Source organism: Aquarana catesbeiana, linkage group LG07 (genome assembly GCF_042186555.1).
Source record: "Aquarana catesbeiana isolate 2022-GZ linkage group LG07, ASM4218655v1, whole genome shotgun sequence".
NCBI classification, from domain to species: domain Eukaryota; kingdom Metazoa; phylum Chordata; class Amphibia; order Anura; family Ranidae; genus Aquarana; species Aquarana catesbeiana.
In genome coordinates this window covers 63,034,975-63,055,359 of record NC_133330.1, presented here as the reverse complement: position 1 = coordinate 63,055,359, position 20,385 = coordinate 63,034,975, and the positions used below count along the sequence as shown (strand labels likewise).

The window sequence follows — 20,385 nt, the reverse complement described above, 5'->3', positions numbered from 1 at the left end:
GGACGGTTTCCTGTGGGCTAAAGAAAGTGCACCACTCAAGTTGTGGCCCAGTGCCACATCATTTGGTTGCCATGGTAAAAGGTGGGTGTGGTCCTAAAGAATATGGGTTATTGTAAAATTCTTTTCACATATTTATATGATAAACACAAGGGATTATAAGAGCTGAATTTTAAATATATAAACACTTTGAAAGTTGAACAAGATGTGTTGCTACTCTATGGAAATGGTTTGAACTCACTTGACTATCTTTTGTAGCTTTCTGCATTTGGTTGTATAACATTTCAATATCTATGCCCTGCAAAGCAGAAAACCAAAACGGAGCCAAAGAAATCAAGATAGGTTTATTGGTATCACCTAATACAAAGGAAATCCACCTGCTCCTCTCTTTCATTTCACACCAACAGGAGCTTCGTTATAGAGTTTCTATGACGAAGCTCCTGCTGGAGTGAAACGCATAAGAACAGCAGGTGGATTTTCTCTGTATTGGGTGACACCAATAAATGTACCTTGGACTCTGAAGTTGAGCAGCTCCATTTTTGCTTGTCTGCTTTTTATATTCATGGATCGGGGGAACTTCTTGGAGCCAGGTGAGGGATGAGGAGAGCCTTGTAACCGAGTAGTTTGGATTTACTGCAATGCTCTGCAAAGGAGGTGAGTATTGAAAGACTTTGCTCTGTTAAACTGTGATGACAGGTCTAAACAGGAGTTTGTTAGCATTATAACACTCAGTAGCGGTCACTGGCTGCAGTCCCTGCTTTCATTGGTGTTGAATGAGGGAGTATCTCACTGAAGGGCCACCAGTCCAACATACTGTATATCTGCATATATATCCCCTGTAATGATCATACAAATTAACAAAAATGAGCAGTCTTCTAAATAGTTTGCATGATCCGAAATTGATATGTAACAGAAAACTATACACAGTAAAGGTCAATATCTCTGCTTCCATCTTCACCACTGCCAAGTGATGCATTCCTATTTAAAAACATTGTTTATCTACTGATTGACAGCCTTTTCCTTACCTCCATTGTGCCATTCACAATTTGGCTCCCAACTGTAAAGAATTCAGGGGAAAATTCGTTATTTCTCAGGTAGAATGCCACAACTGCTGAGAAGATGCGCACCATGGTCTCATCACTAAATGTGTTGATGGTACAAATGTTGAAATGACGCAAGAATCGAGGTGTCACTGCGTTTCTCCCACCACCCGGGGGCCCCATAGCTGCAATCAGCTGCACATCAACCAGAGTGATTTTGGAGGTGTCCTTTAGGTCATACCTGAGGATTTGATTATAGTTTACATGAATATTTAGATAAATTACAAACAATCCTAAACACCATTAGAAAAATGTTCCTAATTTTGAAATTACCAGTTTCCATGGTCAAAGAATTGTCTCAGAAGCTCAATAGGTGGCTGAGCACCATATTTTTCTAACGCTGGCATATTCATGTCATCCACAAATATGACACATTTCTTCCCCATCTGAGGGCCATATACTCCTTTCCGCCTTTTATCCAGTCTGTCCATAACAATATTCTGGAAGAATTTTGATTTATTAGTATATTTGTTGAAGCTTGAAAATTCACAGGTTAAGAGGTTAATATACTAAACAGTGAGATGCTTTAAAGGGAATATAATAGTTTTGGACATATTTTCTTTTTACATTTTCCATTATCAGAATTAAAAAAATGCAATTTAAAAAAAAAACTTTTGTCAGGTTTCTTATGTAGCCTGCAAATGGAACCTTAGGGTTTTCTTTCCACACATTCATCTGTTTCCGCCTGTCAAAAAAATAATTTTGTTTACAGGCTCCATAGCTTAAGCTGCAATGTACTCACATAGCTGAGCAAATCAGATAAGTGATTTATCCCATATGGTACAACCCAGTCTGAAGTTATGGTCAGACAAATTGAAGCAAGAAAACTGTTTATTATAATCACATATATTCATACAACCTGTACTTAATTTTTTCTTGTTTGAAAGGTCAATATAGCAAAGGACACCGTGACTGTCAATTCTACAGAGGAATCAAAGAGAAAAGCATTCCATCAAAATTAAACAAACCTGAATTTGATTGGCACTGGTCCGAGCAGAAAAATTAATGAAGAAGGGAAAAAATGTATCCTTGTCAAGATTGTTCATTAACTTGTCCTTCACGTACACTGATTTACCTGTACCAGTTGGTCCTACAAATAGCAAGGGCCTAACAAAAAAGGAAAATAGTCAGTTAAATAGCAAAAAGATTACTGGTTAAATGACAGTTTGAATTAATGTGGAACTGAATTTAAAAAGTGAAGATCAGATATATTATACAGAAATGTACAAATGTTAATTGTGCTTAACCAGTACCATGAAAAATGTACAGTTTGTCTAAAAATGCTTCCTTTAAAATAGCAGTGCACTCGCTGTGTCTATGCACTTCTGTGCCTATAGACTTGTAGCTGTATACAGGCAGTCCCCGACTTACGAACACCCGATTTACAAGCGACTCCTACTTACGAACGGCCTCAATGCTGGCTGCTTGTGCTACATGCTGGTCCTGGATACCTCGAGCAGCTATCTTGCCACATTCCACACTGCAGTACTTCATGTACTGTATGGCCAGAAGAGCCCCAAAAGTGCCCGGAACACCCCTCATGCCTGCACAGACGGACGCCGGAACATCCCACATCCCTGCACAGGCGGAAGTTACACTTACAAGCAGTGTTCTAGCTTACGAACAAATTCCACTTGCGAACAGACCTACAGTTCTTAATGTGTTCGTAACCCGGGGACTGCCTGTATATGTAGCATAAGATTATCTAAGGTCCTACTGCCTCTAACTGATAGTCACAAGATTTTCAGATAGATCTGGTGAGGTCACTACTGCGCTGCTGCTTACTGTTCTCCTTGCTGAAGAGAAAGCTATACCTGAGGACTTGCAGTGCAAGAATCTCCCTACTTCATTAATTTGTGGATCTGTGCCTTCTACACATCTCCTGCTGCTTCTTGTTCATTACTTCACCAGTCACCAGATCACTAGTTATAAGTTATCATTATCTCTTATATGAGTAATCAAAGCTCTATTTCCACCAAGATGACCAACCCAACACAGAGACACAGTGCAGAACAAGGCATTGTAAATAATTGATGGGTAAAAGATAAGCTGCAAAGAACCTAAAGGCAACACTGGTGACTAGTCCTTTGCTTTCTGGTTGTCCTCTTTTGGGGCACAGCTTTCACAGTACAGGTATTCAATGTCCAGTGATTGGCACAGAAAAACAGGAGACTTACTTAGAGTACTTGAGAGACATGTCCATGAGAAATGTATATCTGACAGTATCCATGGTTGGGACAATGATATCTTGAATTTTGGTGTTTTTATCCCCCACATTTGTGCCTTTGATAAATTCATTCCAGTGAACCCAGCGACCCCTGCCTTTCAACTAGAAAAAAAGGTAAAGATTAAAAATGGTCCAGAAATTATGTAGTTGAAGAACAGAACATCAGAGAGATGGGGTCTCTTCCCTGAAGAAGGAAATCTCATTTCCGAAACATGTCTAGATTTGCCCGATGATTATACCCAGACTGACCAAGTGATGTGATTATTGGCAGTTCTTTTGATGTATCTCAGACAAACAGGGTATAGGTATTCCTTTATGGTGTAATGTTGTACTTTTATGTCACTGTCTTTGTAACTATGACACTTTTCATTGACCCATTGTTCCTTTTTATGACATTTGTAATAAAGTTTGGCATCTGCCTTTTATATTTATACTTTTTTGGTCGACTCTGCCTATAAGGATTCTAATGCTCATAGGTAACCTACTTCAGTAATGTTTTATTCCATGTGACGAGAGACTTACACAATTGCATCAGCACCTGTGCCATCATTTGTGGCTTTGTGTAAAGGGAACCTTTAAATCTTTAATGATAGATCAAGAAAACTGAACAATAAAAAAAATTATTTAAAGGATTAAAAAGAATAGTTTCAGAATCATTTTAAACAAGGGTATAAACTTGAAAGGCAGGTGCATGTCCCCCTTTGTTCTATAGGTGGCACCTTGCCATTATTACAGATGTAGTGGAGTCTGCTAGGGAAATTGTCCCCTATGGACTCAGTCAGTATCTCAGAGGAGCCAGCTGTCAGATTAGATGCTGCAATCCCTTGGGATTGCTAGCAGCCATCTTGGTGTGGGACCCTATATAATAGGGTACTCGCATCATGTGTTAATGCCTGGAATGAGCAGTAGGTTAGGGACAGAGACTCTACTGGTTAGGGAAAGTGCATAGTGCAGGGAAAGGTTCCTGGCAAGTAGGATTAGCTCAAGGACAAGGCCTGCTTCTGAGGAAACATTCCCATATCTGGACCAGCAACATGAGACTCTTCACAATAGAATTATATGGTCTCCCTGGTTCAGCATAAACTGCCACCCGTTCAACGGAAGCAGTCTTCCACTAATAAGGGCCCAAGCCTGGTGACATTCTATGTGACACTAAGTACTATATCTCTTCTTATCAGTGCCTAAGCAAACCATCTTCTTTCATTAATGTTAACCTATATAAAATCTACAAGATAAATTATAACATCTAGAACTCTCTGTGTGTGGGCTTTACCTGATTAGGTATCCTAGTCATCCTACAAACTGAAGGAAAAGTACACAGACCGTCACATTATGTAAAGTTCGATTGTGCAAGGTAACCAACAGAAACCAATCAAATGTCTGATTTTACAGCGTGGGATGGTCAGAGCAATAAAAGATGATTCTTGACTGATTGCTGTGGTTTTTGGAAGCAGTTAGCTGCATATGAACCTTTTTTGGTTTCATAAACATACTTTACCTCATACGTGAAATCATATACCAGGCCTTTATCATCAAAAGGACATTCCCATTTCCCTATAGATGATGGGACCGGATCCTGCATATTTTTCCCTGCTGTAATCTCCTTGAGAAAAGCATCAAACTTGCTGCGGCTGTCAGCATCACAGCAGCCACCAACAGACCACACCATGGAGAAAGCAAAGCAAGCCTAGAAGAATACAGATATTCAAGGGTTACTAAGACAATGGAAGGCAGAAGAAGCAGGAACACATAAAAGCATTTCCACCTACAACATTGAAAGGTCGCCCTGGTGGGTTGTAGAATCAGACTGGAAAACTGTGCACAATAATAGAAAATTGGACAAACTAAAGCGGAACTACACTGTATCTGAGCAGCACACTACCAAAAACGTATTTGATTCATTTTTAGACCCCTTTCCCACTGGGGCGGTGCCGGCGTTAGCGGTAAAGCGTCACAAGTTTTAGCAGCGCTTTACCGCTGTTATAGCGACGCTTTCAGGCCGCTAACGGGGCACTTTTAACACCCACTATCGACCGAGGAAAGGGTTAATAGCTCCCCGTGTTGCGGCTCTGCCGAAGCACTTTTCAGGCGATTCGGCAGCTCTGCCCAGTCATTTCAATGGGCAGGGGAGGTGTAGGAGCGGTGTGTACACCGTTCCTACACCGCCCCAGAGATGCTACTTGCAGTCCTGCAAGCGCACCACCCCAGTGTGAAAGCACTCAGACTTTTTCACACTGGGGAGGCAGGAGAGGCGCTTTTCAGGTGCTATTTTTAGCACTAAAACATCTGAAAAGTGCCACAGTGTGAAAGGGGTCTTAATATTCAAAGCAAACTAACCCATCCATCCATGTCTCCATGCTTTATTTTGTGCACAAATCACTTAGAAAAACACCCCCCTAGCATTTCTGGCTTGACCATCTTGAGAAAGGGCAAATGATTCATGTAACATTTACTTCTGAAATCCATTTGCCATTAGCTCTGGCATGCAGGCAGAAGGGTGTGTTTAGCTGAGAAAACCCCTCCTCCCCTTCTGAAGACTCCTGGGATGTATGACATCAGTTGCCTAGGCCTGGAAGTAACTGAAGAAATGTAAAAAACTGTTTAAAACAAGTAAATATGACATATTTTCCTATCTATTTATTAATACTAGAAGCATAACGATTCAAAATAGTCAATGATGATTGAGAGAGTGAAGTGACACTTTACCTCCCCATTTATTTCTATAGTTTCTATGTTACAGCAAAACTCCAGCCAAAATGTTTGCTTTTCAGTTTAGACTGAATGTGAAAGGGTCAGAACCTCTTTATAGTTGCTTTCACCTCTTGGGGAGATTTTCCTTCACTTCTCGTGTGGTTACGTGAAGTAAGCAAAATCTCTCAAACAGGAGTACAGAAAGTAATAAACATTTTTAAAGTAGAATGGGGATTGGGGGAACTCTGTCTCTATTGTGGTCTCTGTTGCTAATGTTGGAAATTCATGTTACTCTTACTTGCCAAATGTTGAAGCCTTAAAATTGTTAACCACATTCTCAAGCTATACGGTACACTTAAAAAAGTGTCTCAAACTCATCATGAATGCACCCAAAGCATGCTGCATTTCCTCAACACTAGCCCAAAGTTTCAATCCAAGAAAGATGGTTTGAAAGCAAGGCTGAAAACTTTTGTAAGAAAGGTTTATTTGCAAGACAAATGTTTTATGAATAAACTGAAACAGATATATCGCATAACGCTTAAATCTTATACACTAGATAAATTATCAAATTAAACTAACTCCAAACCACTAGTGTTCACTTTTAAGGGCTTTGCTATATGGGGTCTCTAACTGGTCTCCCATTGGTCTCTAATGACCAATAAGGTATCACTCTCAGTTCTCTATTCCTGACAATAGACTGTGCAGCACATTAGCTAAGTGGTTAGCACTTTTGTCTAACAGCACTGGGGTCATTGGTTCGAATCCCAAACCAGAGTGCTATCTGACTGGAATTTGCATGTTCTCCCTGTGCCTGCGTGGGTTTTCTCTGGGTACTCTAGTTTCCTCCTACACTCCAAAGACATGCTGGTAGGTTAATTGGCTCCTGTTTAAATCGGCCCTAGTGTGTGTATGTTTGAATGTAAATTAGGGACCATAGATTGTTAGCTCCTTGAGGGCAAGGACTGATGTGAATGTACAATATATATGTGTAAAGCACTGCATAAATTGACGACGCTATATAAGTACCTGTAATAAAATAAATACATTGTAACAAGCACAGGGCAGACAAAACTTGAAAGTTGGATGATGATCTGTTATTTAGTGAAAATCACATGCTTACCATAATCCAAATACGAATGCTCTTATTAGTAGGTTCTTCTTTCACAGCATCAAAAATGAGCATCTCAAAAAGCCGGGTGAGTGAAATAACCACATTGCTATTACTAGTCGCCACCAGTTCCTGTCCAGGGAGATAAATACATTTTGAATGATTAGGTTGGAAGAATCTCTGCTTAAAACTAAGGGTGCACTTACATTAGCACTTTGAACCAGTCCTGGGTGCAGTTCAGCCCCCTGGGCCAGATCATTTGTATAGTGTGAGTGCTCTGAACCGTGCTTGGGTTCGGTTAATTATACCTTGTCCGAGACCACTTGGTATCACTAGTCAGTGATACTTTGCAGGACAGGTGAGTAGAAGACCAGACATTCTAGGAAAGGGGGATGAGAACGGAAAGGACCATGATGGTTTTCATGTCTTGTAACATTTGTGGAAAGGCAACATAAGCTAAACATAGTTAACCATAAAGTTAAAGTTAACCATATGGAGATTACACATATCCACATAGATCTGTAGTTCACAGTAGCACAAGTAAAGGTCCACCATAGTGAAAAATATTGTGAACTTTTAATTAAAGTATACAGTATGTAGTTAAAAATGACCTTGCAGTAAAACGTAAGGCCTGCCTATTAGATGCAGACTGCCTCCCCTGTAAAAACCACTGCCTAATAGTACTTGAAAAATGTACCTGTAAAGAAAAAATTAAGATTCTATTCTTAATTTACCCCCATCTTCCCCCCAGGGCACATAGGGGGGAAGACATGCAATGAAGCTGAGACAATACTAATAACAAAAAAGAACAATCAAGTACAAAAATCTATAGAACAGCAGAATTGCACCTTGCACTGTTTCCTAAGGAATCGTAAAGCTGGTCGTATTAACCACTGGAAAAGGTCTTCTAACAGAGCCAAATGTTCCTTTGTCTTCAAGGCCTCAGGGAGAGTGTTGAGCCAAGACTTCACCAGGGGTTCCCAGCCTAGTTGCAGGGGTTCCAGGTAGATCATACCACAACGGCTTACCGTGGCTGGCTGCAGATAGGAGAAAAGTAAATTATTTGAAAGTTTGTATCAACTGAGAAAATAATGGTTCACACAAGACAATGGAAGACATACCGAAGCTTGGGAAAGGTCCATTGTTTCAAAGATGAGACTCATCTGTGCTGACATCTGAATAATCTCACCACTCATTAAGCAAAGCTGTGGACAAAGACAGCAATTTAGACCATAGTGTACAGTATACATACAGTATATGTTTGTTTGTTTGTCTATTATTTTACCTTTTTATTATCGTCGAGTACTGTGTTCATACTTTCTATCCACAATGTATCGATAGGGCCATCAAACACTACCCACTTCCTTTCTGGGGTCTCAGATAATGCAAATTCACGAAATGTGTTTGCAACAATGCCATCAGTCCACTGTAAACGCATGAAAACCCTATATTAGCATGATTGGATAAATAATACAGTTGATACCAAAACCCTTTTTTAATATCTTAATTAACTCTTAGGACCTTTATACATATTTTCAACAAATGTATTTAAAATAGAATTCAGGCTATTATTTGTGAATACAATTGGAAGGGCATACTGCTTCTAATGGGTTGTTATTACAGGCTATATCCCCATTCGGACAAATTAATTCAGTATGACTAAAGCCGGAGTTCATTCTGTGGCTGCACTGCTGTTATTGCCTACTGAATGACTCTTTCGTGGAGCTGGGGGGGAGATGTAGACATACATCTCCCATAAACAAACAGCTACTAGGCAGCAGCAGAGGCGGCACAAAATTACTTCTTAACAAAAACAGCAACAACCACAATTCATAACTAGCTTTTGAATTAAGATGCACAAAAAACAAATGTTCTCCCAGCACACTTACCAGTTATCGGTAAAAAAAAAAAAAAAAATGGCACTGTCTAACAATTTACGTTAAAAACCAGAGGGTTTAGTTACAAATATTTGCAAATATATGTGGAAGCCGCAATGCCTCCCCAAAACTCTGTAAAGTGCGGTCCTAATATATCTCTATATCCCTAATGCCGCGTACACACGATTGCACATTCCGACAACAAAATCCATGTTTTTTTTCCGACGGATGTTGGCTCAAACTTGTCTTGCATATACACGGTCACACAAATCTTGTTGGAAATTCCGAACGTCAAGAACGCGGTGACGTAAAACACGTACAATGAGCCGAGAAAAATGAAGTCCAATAGCCCGTGCGGCTATTGGACTTCTATTGGACTTCTTCTGCTTGATTTCGAACATGCGTGGAACTTTGTGCGTCGGAATTGTGTACACACGATCAGAATTTACGACAACGGATTTTGTTGTCTGAAAAGCAAGAGCACAACAGCAACTGAAGACCAATTCCAGCCAGCCCAATTTTTTTTTATATTGTGAAAGATAATGTTACGCCAAGTAAATTGATACCCAACAGGTCAGGCTTCAAAATTGCTCCCACTCGTGGAATGGCGATAAACTCTGAATCTTAAAAATCTCCATAGGCGACGTTTAAACATTTCTACAGGATACCAGTTTTGAGTTAGAAAGGAGGTCTTTTGCTAGAACTATTGCTCTCACTCTAACGATTGCGGTGATATTTCACATGTGTGGCTTACCTCACATATGCAGGCGCGACTTACATATGCGTTCGATTCTGAGCGCGAGCGCGGAGGGACGGGACGCTTTAAATTATTTTATTTTTTTTCTTATTTATTTTACTTTTTATTTTTTATTTTTACACTATCCCTTTGAAAAAAAATTTTTGGATCACTTTTATTTTTATTACAAGGTTTGTAAACATCCCTTGTAATAGAAAAAAAAAGCATGGCAGGACCTCTTTAATGTGAGATCTGGGGTCAAAAAGATCTCAGATCTCACATTTACACTTAAGAGCAATAGAAAAAAAAAAGTTTTTTTTTTTTTTTCAATAAAAAAAATTGTCCCTGTAGCCTCCCTGGCGGTATTCCCGAGTGTGGCTCGGGGTTAAAATTCAGTACCATTAGCGGTAACCCCGAGCCACACTCGGGATCGCATTGCAGGATCCTGGGGCGGCTTTACTTACCTTGTCCCCGGGATCCTGCGATGTCACCCGCAGTGTCCGAGGACTCCGTCCTCCTCCGAAGCCTCTCCGTGCCAGGCTCCGTTCCCTGCGAGCGGCGCGACGCACGGGGGCGGAGCCTGGGGGCAAATTAAAAAAAAAGTAAAAATCATAACACATACAGTACTGTAATCTTACAGATTACAGTACTGTATGAAATCATTTCACATCCCTTTTGTCCCCAGTGCTTTGGCCCATGCCCTGCATGCAGTTTTACATGATATACACTGTTCTTTCTGCCTGGAAACTGGAGATTGTCCATAGCAACCAAAAAGTGTCCCTTTACGTCAAAAGTGGCTTTAGACCAGCTAGAAAACAGCGATAGTAAATTAGAACACTTGCAGAATTGAGCGATAGTGAATTGTGGGGAAATTTATTTTATTACTATTTTTTTTTTTTTTTTTTTTAATTATTTATTTTTATTTATTATATTATAATTTATGTTTTTGTGTTTCAAACTTTATCATACCTGGGATATCTACTAGACTCTGGTTTGGACAGATTTAAGTGTGTTATTGTTAAGATTTACAGACCTACAATATAAAACGCCAAATTTCCATGCAAAATAATTGTACCGCTTTCAGCACCTAAAATCCGAAATAATCATACCGCCAGGTAGGTTAAGGCCATTGGGCAGAAGTGACGTTTGACGTCGCTCTGGTCCTCCAAGGGCAAAGTGTCAAGTGGGGGCTATCATTCCCTCACTCGACTTTCAGCCCATCAGGGGAAAGCATCGGATCATCTCCGCCGCTACCGACGGATCCGGTAAGCGGCAGAGATGACCGGGACATGGCGGGAGGGGGGGACCTCTCCAGTCACCAATAAAAGTGATTTTGTGGCAAATCCGCCACAGAGACCACTTTTATCTTAAAGTGGACCACCCGCCGTTGAAAAAAATACCGGGGTTTAGCAGCTATCTGCTGCCATAACAACGATATTTAACATCAAAGTAGCAACGTGCATCTGATGTAAATCAGTGATTAGTGTTGTACAGTATATACCATTCAAGCAGAGAAGGAATTTTCACTAAACATCCTAAAACTGAGACTGTAGACATACCTCATGTGACACTGCATCAAACTGTCCGAACAACTGTCCCATAGTGATGGATTTTGGATTCACTGTTCTGTAGATGACTTTTTCTTCCTCACACCCTCGTTCATTCATAAGAGACAGAGTATCAGCAAGTACATGGAGAACTTTTGTTTTTCCAGAAAAAGGCTCTCCAACCAGCATGAAACTGTACATAGAAACATAGTGTTCACCATACTATGCAATGTTGGTGTGCTAATTTTTAATACAAAAAAGTAAAAAGGATTCATCTGTCAATCATAATAAGGATGCTACACTTGAGTGTTTTTGAAAATATGTATAAAAAGACACCCAGGCAGACCAATAATTAATTAGTGCACAGGGTAGTTCAAAATCAGAACCATATCCCTATGCTGAGGCCCCCACCAAAATTAACAGGTGTGGTTCCTTAAGGTCATGCATAAATATGAAAAAGATGAGGATTAGAGATAGGAGATCACCAAGAAACCTTATAAAGGAACAGCATGGACTTAAAAAAATCAACCGTATTGAATATGGATAAAATGCAACTAATTTATTTTAACCATATTCAATAAAGTTGATTTTTTAAGTCCATGCTGTTCCTGTTCCTTATAAGGTTTATTGGTGATCTCTAATCCCCATTTTTTTCATAAGGATGCTACACACCTTAGAAAATGTGGGGAAATCGAATACTGCTTTATTTAGTACAAAATGCAATGAAAGTTATTGTCCTGGCTGAGTTCCCTGAACTCACAAACCAAGAAGCAGTTGCTCCTTCTATACTTCCTTAGTTATATCCTAGTCATCTATGCTCAAAGGAGATGTTCAGTCAACTCTTACCCATGTCTGACAATCATCATTTCATAGGTCTGTATCATCTTCTCCAAGAACACCTTCTCCGGCTGAACATTGTGTTTAATGCAGCACTCATAAGCGCACTCCAGCAAATCCTGGAAAATGTTAATACATCTTGATGTTAAATCATTAATTTGCGCTTTTTTTGCTTTAACGTTAACCTGTGCATTGTCAACAGAGAGCAAATCAACAGGTTTGCTTTATTGTACCCCTCCCCAGAAGCACATACTTACCTTTCTGTCATTCACAATGATCCAATCAGTTGCCGGGAGAGAAGGACAGCCCAGTGTAAGCTCCGAATCACTATAGTTAGTGCCTACACAGGACTTTGGACTTTCTCTGCTCCCAGGTATTAGTGATTGTCCAATCACCAAGCACTGGTGTTGTTGAAATGAGTCACATGCTCCTCCATACCCAAAAGTACAAGGTATTTTCTTTGCTGTAAAGGTGAGCATGTGTTGATGGGTAGAAGGACATCAAAGAAAACCTGTTGCTTTACCCTCTATTGCCAATGCAAAATTATAACAGTATGCAATATATCATATAAGAACAATATTGTTTTCAACAAAGTTAGGTTACTAGATACTGTAATTGTCAAATCAAAGAAGCAAATCCAAAAAGATAGCCAGGAAAAACAAAACATACTTTACGGTAATTACATTTAAAGCAACTTACTTTATAGTCTGCTTCAGGCAGACAAATGCCAGGGAACAGGTCACTGGTAATTCCATTAAATAATGGGATATCATGAGATAAGAACTTTGGCTCATTTACATCCTTAATAGATCGCAAGAGCTAAAATATGACAGAAAAATATGGAGAATATAAATGAAGCAAACGTCAGAGGATTTTACAGGCTATTTCATATAATGAATAAGTTCATTTAAAGTGTATATGAAGCCAAAACCTTTTCATTGTTTTAGACAGAGTAGTAAATGGATCCCTATTATTTTTTCTCTCTGTTTCCTGTTTGGGAGAGTTCCCTTCACTTCCTGTCTCAGAGACATAGCAGAAAATAAGAAGAGATCTCTCCAACTGAAAGGATTATTCCCCTTAATCACTAATAGAATAGGTTTTCCCTTTGAAAGATTCCCTCTACCTACTGTTACTGTGACAACTAAAAAACGTTGGTGCTCCCATTAATGTCTGTACTGCAGACAATGGTTGGAGTGCAGTGGTGCTAAAGTGTTTTTCAGGGGGAAGAAGGGGATCTGTTCATTTATTTTATCCTTTTATAGAGGGAAGAGAGGCACCAAGGGGGTTGCTTGCCACCTGTCCAAGAACACAGCACTGAAATCCAGTTGGTGGGTGTGGAAAATGGGAAGGCAACACACCACAAGCGATAAAAGAACGCATAGCACACACAATGTCAGGAAGATTGTGTACATGGCTTTGCCTGAAGACGTGTGTGTGTGTGTATATAGTGCATGTCAGGAAGATAGTGTATGCAGCCATGCATGAAGATATGTGCATGCCAATAGTACAACTCATTCACCAGTGCACAGAATCAGAGCTGTGCGTGCATCGGTACATGTTTGCTAATGCATGAATAAATGTAGCCTATTTAAATAATTACAGATTTTAGGAGAGTTGGTGAGGGATTGTCACCTTCAGTAATCCATGACCAGACTTGTCTCCTGACTCCATTTGATCCTCATCTCCCGTGATCGCCCTTGGCTTGTGATCTGACTCCGTCCTCTTCCTGCTGAGTATGTACCACTTCTTTCCATCTTATAGCAACCTTGGCCTGGCTACTGATCCTGCTTCCACCTTATGAATCTGCATCTCCTTTGCCCGGTTGTTGCTAACTTTGGCCCATTTGACTACAGTTCTAACTCCATTTGTGTGACAGCATCCTGCACAAGTTCCAGTCCTGCATTCACAGCATTTCAGCATTATCTGGCCAGGACCTACCACAGGCACCCACTCCTCGCCCTCCTATACCCTGTCACCAGGGAGAACAGGACAGGAGGTGTAAGGGAAGCCCCATCCTCAGCCTCTATCAGAAGTGACAGATGGAAGTCAATACTCTAACCATTATAAAACTACGACATGATTAATGAGCATGGTCAAAGATAAAATTATTGCTACTCACAGTAGCCACCACAATATATTGCATCTGACTTTAAAATGTCAGCTATTAAAGTGGAGCTCCACCCAAAAGGGGAAGCTCCACTTATCTGCTTCCTCCCCCCCTCCCGTGCCACATTTGGCACCTTTTGGGGGGGGTACCTGTTTTTGACTCCTGGGAGACCTGGCTGCGGCGAGATGCAACAAGGTCCCCCGGAAGTGTTCCCCCCTTCCTTCTTCCCCCACCACCGGGACATTCACACAGCGCAGTTCGCATGCGCAGTAGGGAACCGGCTGTGAAGCCACAAGGCTTCACTGCCAGTTTCCCTGACAGACAATGTTGGTGGCAGCACCCATGAGCCGATTGAAACATCGGCTGGGGTGCCGACAGCGCTGGATTCCAGGACAGGTAAGTGTCCTAATATTAAAAGTCAGCAGCTACAGTATTTGTAGTTGCTGACTTTTAGTTTTTTGTGGGGGGCTGGACCTCCTCTTTAATATCATCCAATGCTATTGAAAAAGAATGGCTAAATAATGGATGCGTGTGGCAAAGTAAGCATTTCTCTCATTTCACAAATATATTTCTTCACTTTGGGTGAAGTGGGGTATGGTTTCTAAGATGCAAAATTTTGGGGTCCGCAGTTATATTAGTACAATACACTGCATTAACAGTATTGAGAACCTTCTGCCAATATCTGAACTGTTCGGTACACTTCCAAATCATATGGATCATGGTGCCCGGTTCAGCCTCACATCTAGCACAGAGGAGATTTTCTCTTCTAATCCATTAGAATAGTTTTTGTGAGGTGCAATAAGACCTGTGTGTCATTAAAAGCTGCATGTTTCTGAGTTGGGAAAATAGAAACCATCAGCACAATAGATAAAATGTACACTCAGTATTCCCAGTTCAAGGAAGTCCAAAATTTTCACCAGGTCTCCAGGATAAGACTTTTCGAGCTTTACTTGACTCTAATCATTATCAGGCCTATCATTTTCTGGTAGCAGACGGATGGCTGTCCGTATCTTCTCTTATGAGTTCCTTGGGTCCCTTTCATTTGGATTTTTGGAGAGCCCTTGAACTACATCATGTTTTACACTCCTTCCCTTCTCAGAGTAACTTTCGTTGCCACCTCACTACTTTTGAGGAATACTGTTCTGATGAAGATACACTACCCCATGTACTCTCCACAATTTAGAATTTGCTGATCACACCTCCGGAGGACCATCAGCTACCATGTATGACTAAATTGGAGGCTGATCTGGACCGCACATTTACCTCAGACCAACGGAATCATATTCTCTATTTTACGCTCAAATCCTCTATATGCACAAAAATACTAATTTTAAAATCCGAACATGATGGTATCATACAGCGTGGCAGTTACATAAATTATTCCCAATCACTACCGATCGTTGTTGGAGATGCCAGAAGGAATGGGGGAATATTGCTACACATCTTTTGGTCTTGTTTCAAACTCAAAAATTACTGGAAAGAGGTCCAAAGGATTGTGAAAACATTTACAGATCATACGGTTCCGGACGACCCAGCCTTTTTTCTTCCCAATGCTTCCACTGTCCCAGTTAAAATTTACAAACAATCTGTCGTCCGCCATATCCTTGATGCTGTCAAGGCGTGCATTCCCCTTACTTAGAAATGTCCACAGCAACCAACCATTGGTCTTTGGCTTAACAAGGTAGAAGAAATAAATAAAATGGTGGATTTAATCCTCAGGGCACTGCATCAGCGTAAACGGTATTCCAAAACCTGGATGCTGTGGAATAAGTTTGGCTACTCTGAAGAGGGGAACTGCTGACTGAGGGTTACTACTAATGCTGCGTACACACGAGCGGACATTACGGCGGACTTTGCCCGGCGGACTGGATTTCGTCGGACAATTCGATGTGTGTGGGCTCCAGCGGACTTTGTTTTCTCAAAAGTTGGACGGACTTAGATTTGAAACTTGTTTAAAATGTATCCGTTGAAATCGAGTCCGGTCGAAAAGTCCGCTGTCTGTATGCTAGTTCGACGGACAAAAAGCCATGCTAGGGCAGCTATTGGCTACTGGCTATGAACTTCCTTGTTTTAGTCCGGTCGTACGTCATCACGTACGAATTCGACGGACTTTGGTGGATTGTGTGTAGGCAAGTCCGTTCATTCAGAAAGTCCGTCGGAAAGTACATCGAAAAGTCCGCCGGGCAAAGTCCGCCGTAATGTCCGCTCGTGTGTACGCGGCATAAGTATTTAAGGGGACACTCGAAAAGCCAGAGTGTTCAGTCGGCTAGGATCCACTCCCTCTTCCCTCCCCATACCCCCCCCCCCCACATTGACTTATTTTTCCTTCTTTCATCTCTCCCTCATTCTATGAATAACTGTTTAAAAAAGAAAAAACTATTAGGCAGTTCCTATTTTCTAACTGTGGCCAGTTCTACTTCTAATCCCAACTTCTTACAAGGCAACACAATGTTAATTTTGGATTTATATTGGCTAAGAATGTTCTGATCACCCTGTATATCTGGTTTTCATAATTGTGTATTATGCATACTGTTGTGTCACTAACTCTTTACCATTGTTCTGTTAACAAGGAACCTGCCTTTCGAGTAAAATAAAATATTTGAAGAAAAAAAATGTACACTCAGTCGGAATCAATTCCTTCCACCGTCCCTTTCTATACAGAAGAACAAGACTCCACACACTATTTTGCACAAAGCTTTTTGTATATTGTAAGGATCAATCCTTGCTTGGTTTCTGTGGTGACTACCTATGTAAGTAGGGGGGCATAAGTATATGTCCATGTCCTTAATTTCAGCTGTGCCAATAGAGCATGTTGTAATTGTAAATATTGGAAAAGCATTTGTTTAGGTATCTCAAATTCATCTTGTAGGTTTTGAAAAGATTTAATGGTCTAATTCCAATAGAGCTGATGAAGGCCAAATAATTAAATTTTAGCCTCATCTGACCACCTTAAACGCACCTTGAAGATTCTGAGGCCACATGGAAAAAGGTGTTATGGTCAGATGAGACTAACATTTAATTATTTGGCCTCAGCACCAAACGATACATCTGGTGGAAATCCAATACAGCTCACCATCCAAATAACACCATTCCTATAGGAAAGCATGGAGGTGGTAATATCCTGGTATGGGGGTGTTTCTCTGCAGCAGAGACTGGAGCACTTGTCAGCATAGAAGAAAAATGGATGGGGCAAAATACCATCAAATTCTTGAGGAAAATCTGCTGCTCTCTGCCAGAAAGTTGTCAATGGGAAGAAAGTTTACCTTCTAACATGACAATAACTCAATGCACACAGCAAAAATGACCACACAATGGTTGAAGGAGAAAAAGGAGAATGTCCTTGCATGGCCTGTGTCAATCCCTCTATTGGCCTCCACTCACCCGGCGAGTTAAATTTAAAATACTAACAACAACTTACAAAGCCATCCACAACTCTGCCCTCAGCTACATCACTAGCCCAGTCCCAAAATACCAACCTAATTGTTCTCTTCATTTCGCCCAAGACCTCCTGCTCTATAGCTCCCTTGTCACCTCCTCCCATTCTCGCCTTCAGGATTTTTCCAGAGCCTCTCCCATCCTATGGAACTCCCTACCCCAATCTGTCCAATTATCTCCTACTCTGTTGGCTTTTAGACGGTCCCTGAAAACCCATCCATTCAGAGAAGCCTATTCTTCCCCCACCTGACAACTGTACTTTAATTTTCTCCATCAACTCCTCCCCCACAGCTATTACCTTTTGTATCACTTGACCCTCCCTCCTAGATTGTAAGCTCTAAATACTAGGGCCCTCTGATTCCTCCTGTATTGAATTGTATTGTAACTGTACTGTCTGCCCTCATGTTGTAAAGCGCTGCACAAACTGTTGGCGCTATATAAATCCTGTATAATAATAATAATAATGGGCTAGTCAAAGCCCAGACTTGAATGACATTGAAAATCTGTGGAATGACTTGAAGATTGCAGTCCGCAAACAGTCACCATCAAATTTAATTGAACATGAGCAGTTCTGCAAAGAAGAGTGGGTAAATGTTGTAAAGTCTAAGTCTAGATGTGCAAAGTTAGTAGAGACATATCCCAACAGACTAAAGCCTGTAATTAAAGGTATATCTTTCACTTGGATGTTATAAGTTGCACTAATAAATACAGCAGGATAAAACAAAAAATGTGATTATATTAAAGGAGGGGGGGGGTGATTCTTTTCTCTACCCACTGTACGTCGCTCTATTTGGAGTTTATATAATTAAAATTTGTTACCAAGTCTGCACTTACTAGAATATCTTCATTTTCATTGGGGAATTTCAGCTTCAAGTTTCCAGCAGCCACTAGCACTGCCTTTACTGCACGCATGCCATAATCATAATGGAACTGGGAGGATAGCTGCTCAGAGCACAGTCTATATGTCATTACGATCTTGACTGATAAAGGCTTCGCATGTAGAAACCCATATGAATAAAGTGAGATCTCTGCAATCAGTGCATAATTGGGAACCATCATAGCTACAGTCCGGAAAAGAACCTGTAATAAACAATGTATATTTATAAAGCAATTACTCAGAGGTAAAAGTAAAAAGTGGTGGAATCACTACTAGATCCTAAAAATGTAGCCTAGATATCAGAGGAAACTGTTGTCAAGTAAATCTGCTGTGACCAATGACAAACAAACCCTTTCCTATCTGATTAAATAAAAACATATAGGGGTTGATTTGACAGAGGCAAATACACTGTTCACTTTACAGCTTAAGTTTCACGCTGCAAGGGAATTTTCCCCAGAACTTTGTGATTGTAGTGAAGCTTCACGTTGTAATGAATACTCAATTATGTGCAGGGTAAATAAAAAAAAAAAAACAGCATTTTTTAGTGGATATGATTGGATGATGGAGGTCAGCAGAGCTTCACCTTATTCACTAAACATTTGCAAAGTTCATCTCCTCTTGCAAAGTGAGCAGTCTATTTGCCTTAAGTAAATCAACTCCATGGACTGCTCAAGCTATAAGCAAATATTAACCTTTTCATATAAAAAGCCATTTCCACCTACCTCCCCAGCCTTGCCCTTCCTTAATGAGGCCACATATCACATTATTGGAGAATTGCTTCATATGTTCTTGTAGATGTTGACCTTGGTACCACTCCCTCCCACCTGCCCAGCCTTTCTTTTGGTTAATAAAGGCACTCATGACATTAAAAGGAGGCTTGGTTTAGATGTTCTTCTAATGAGCTTGGTACCACTTCCTCCTACCTCCCCTGGTTCACTAATGGTTATCAAAACTACTCATGACATTAAAAGAAGCTTGGTTCAGATAGGTTTGGATATAACTTAACTGTAAAATAGAATGCCATTAATCCTGAGGCCCAAAGAAAATTAAACTAGATTAACTTTAATTTTACCTTGAGGTTGTCAGGCAGCTCAGATCGCCCTGCGTAACCAGGGTTCATAGTAATAGCAACAAAACAGTTTGGGTTGAGTTTCAATTCAGTGCCTTCAAAGTTGAATATATCCATTTTTGTCTGAATGGCTCTCTGGATACAGAGGATCTGTTGGGCCACAACAGACAGCACCTCCAACTCAATACGATTAAATTCATCAAAGCACGCCCATGCTCCAGATGATGCCAAACCCTTGAAGAACTAGGATAAAAAAGAAAACACCTAAACAATCATATTACAGAGTGATATTCTGGTGATCAAGTCTCGAAACATAACCCTAAAAGAAAAAAGGCCCATATTTCATAAGGCAGACCACTAATTCTAATAATGATCTCTGTACACCTATGTAAAATGTTTACATTCTCTCTTTTTATAAGCCTATAGGAAGTGTAGGCAGCAGATTATTTACCAGCTGTAATATGAACACACAGCTTGTGAATAGGAAAGGGAAGCATCAAATTGCTTTGCCTCTCATCCTCAGAAGCTTAAAAGCATTGGTCTTCTATGCCTGTTACTGCTACTGTTGGAGATGAACCCAGGGAAGGTATATAGAACACCAATTTATGCAGTATATAGTCAATAAAAATTGAATGCCACCAGTGTAAATACCTGAAATAGTTTTGATATTAACCTCCTAGAAATATTCACACAACACACACTGAATGAGGGAGGGCCAGCAGTCAACCAACCACTCATGCATGAACATATGACTTCACTGAGCATGCACAGAAGAGG

General features: G+C 40.5%; 1 protein-coding gene across 1 annotated transcript in view; it reads right to left on the bottom strand.

The window, feature by feature from the left end:
- DNAH12 (dynein axonemal heavy chain 12) overlaps window positions 1-20,385 on the bottom strand; it is a 253,222-nt gene that overhangs the window by 108,550 nt on the left and 124,287 nt on the right. The window contains exons 27-40 of the mRNA XM_073592248.1: window positions 19,612-19,851; window positions 18,497-18,742; window positions 12,820-12,939; window positions 12,130-12,239; window positions 11,296-11,476; window positions 8,409-8,549; window positions 8,245-8,328; window positions 7,972-8,160; window positions 7,136-7,255; window positions 4,823-5,011; window positions 3,275-3,426; window positions 2,066-2,204; window positions 1,371-1,537; window positions 1,023-1,278 (exon numbers count right to left, since the gene is read on the bottom strand). Of these exons, the coding sequence (XP_073448349.1) occupies window positions 1,023-1,278; window positions 1,371-1,537; window positions 2,066-2,204; window positions 3,275-3,426; window positions 4,823-5,011; window positions 7,136-7,255; window positions 7,972-8,160; window positions 8,245-8,328; window positions 8,409-8,549; window positions 11,296-11,476; window positions 12,130-12,239; window positions 12,820-12,939; window positions 18,497-18,742; window positions 19,612-19,851 (2,334 nt within the window). The remainder of the gene's footprint in view (window positions 1-1,022; window positions 1,279-1,370; window positions 1,538-2,065; window positions 2,205-3,274; window positions 3,427-4,822; window positions 5,012-7,135; window positions 7,256-7,971; window positions 8,161-8,244; window positions 8,329-8,408; window positions 8,550-11,295; window positions 11,477-12,129; window positions 12,240-12,819; window positions 12,940-18,496; window positions 18,743-19,611; window positions 19,852-20,385) is intronic.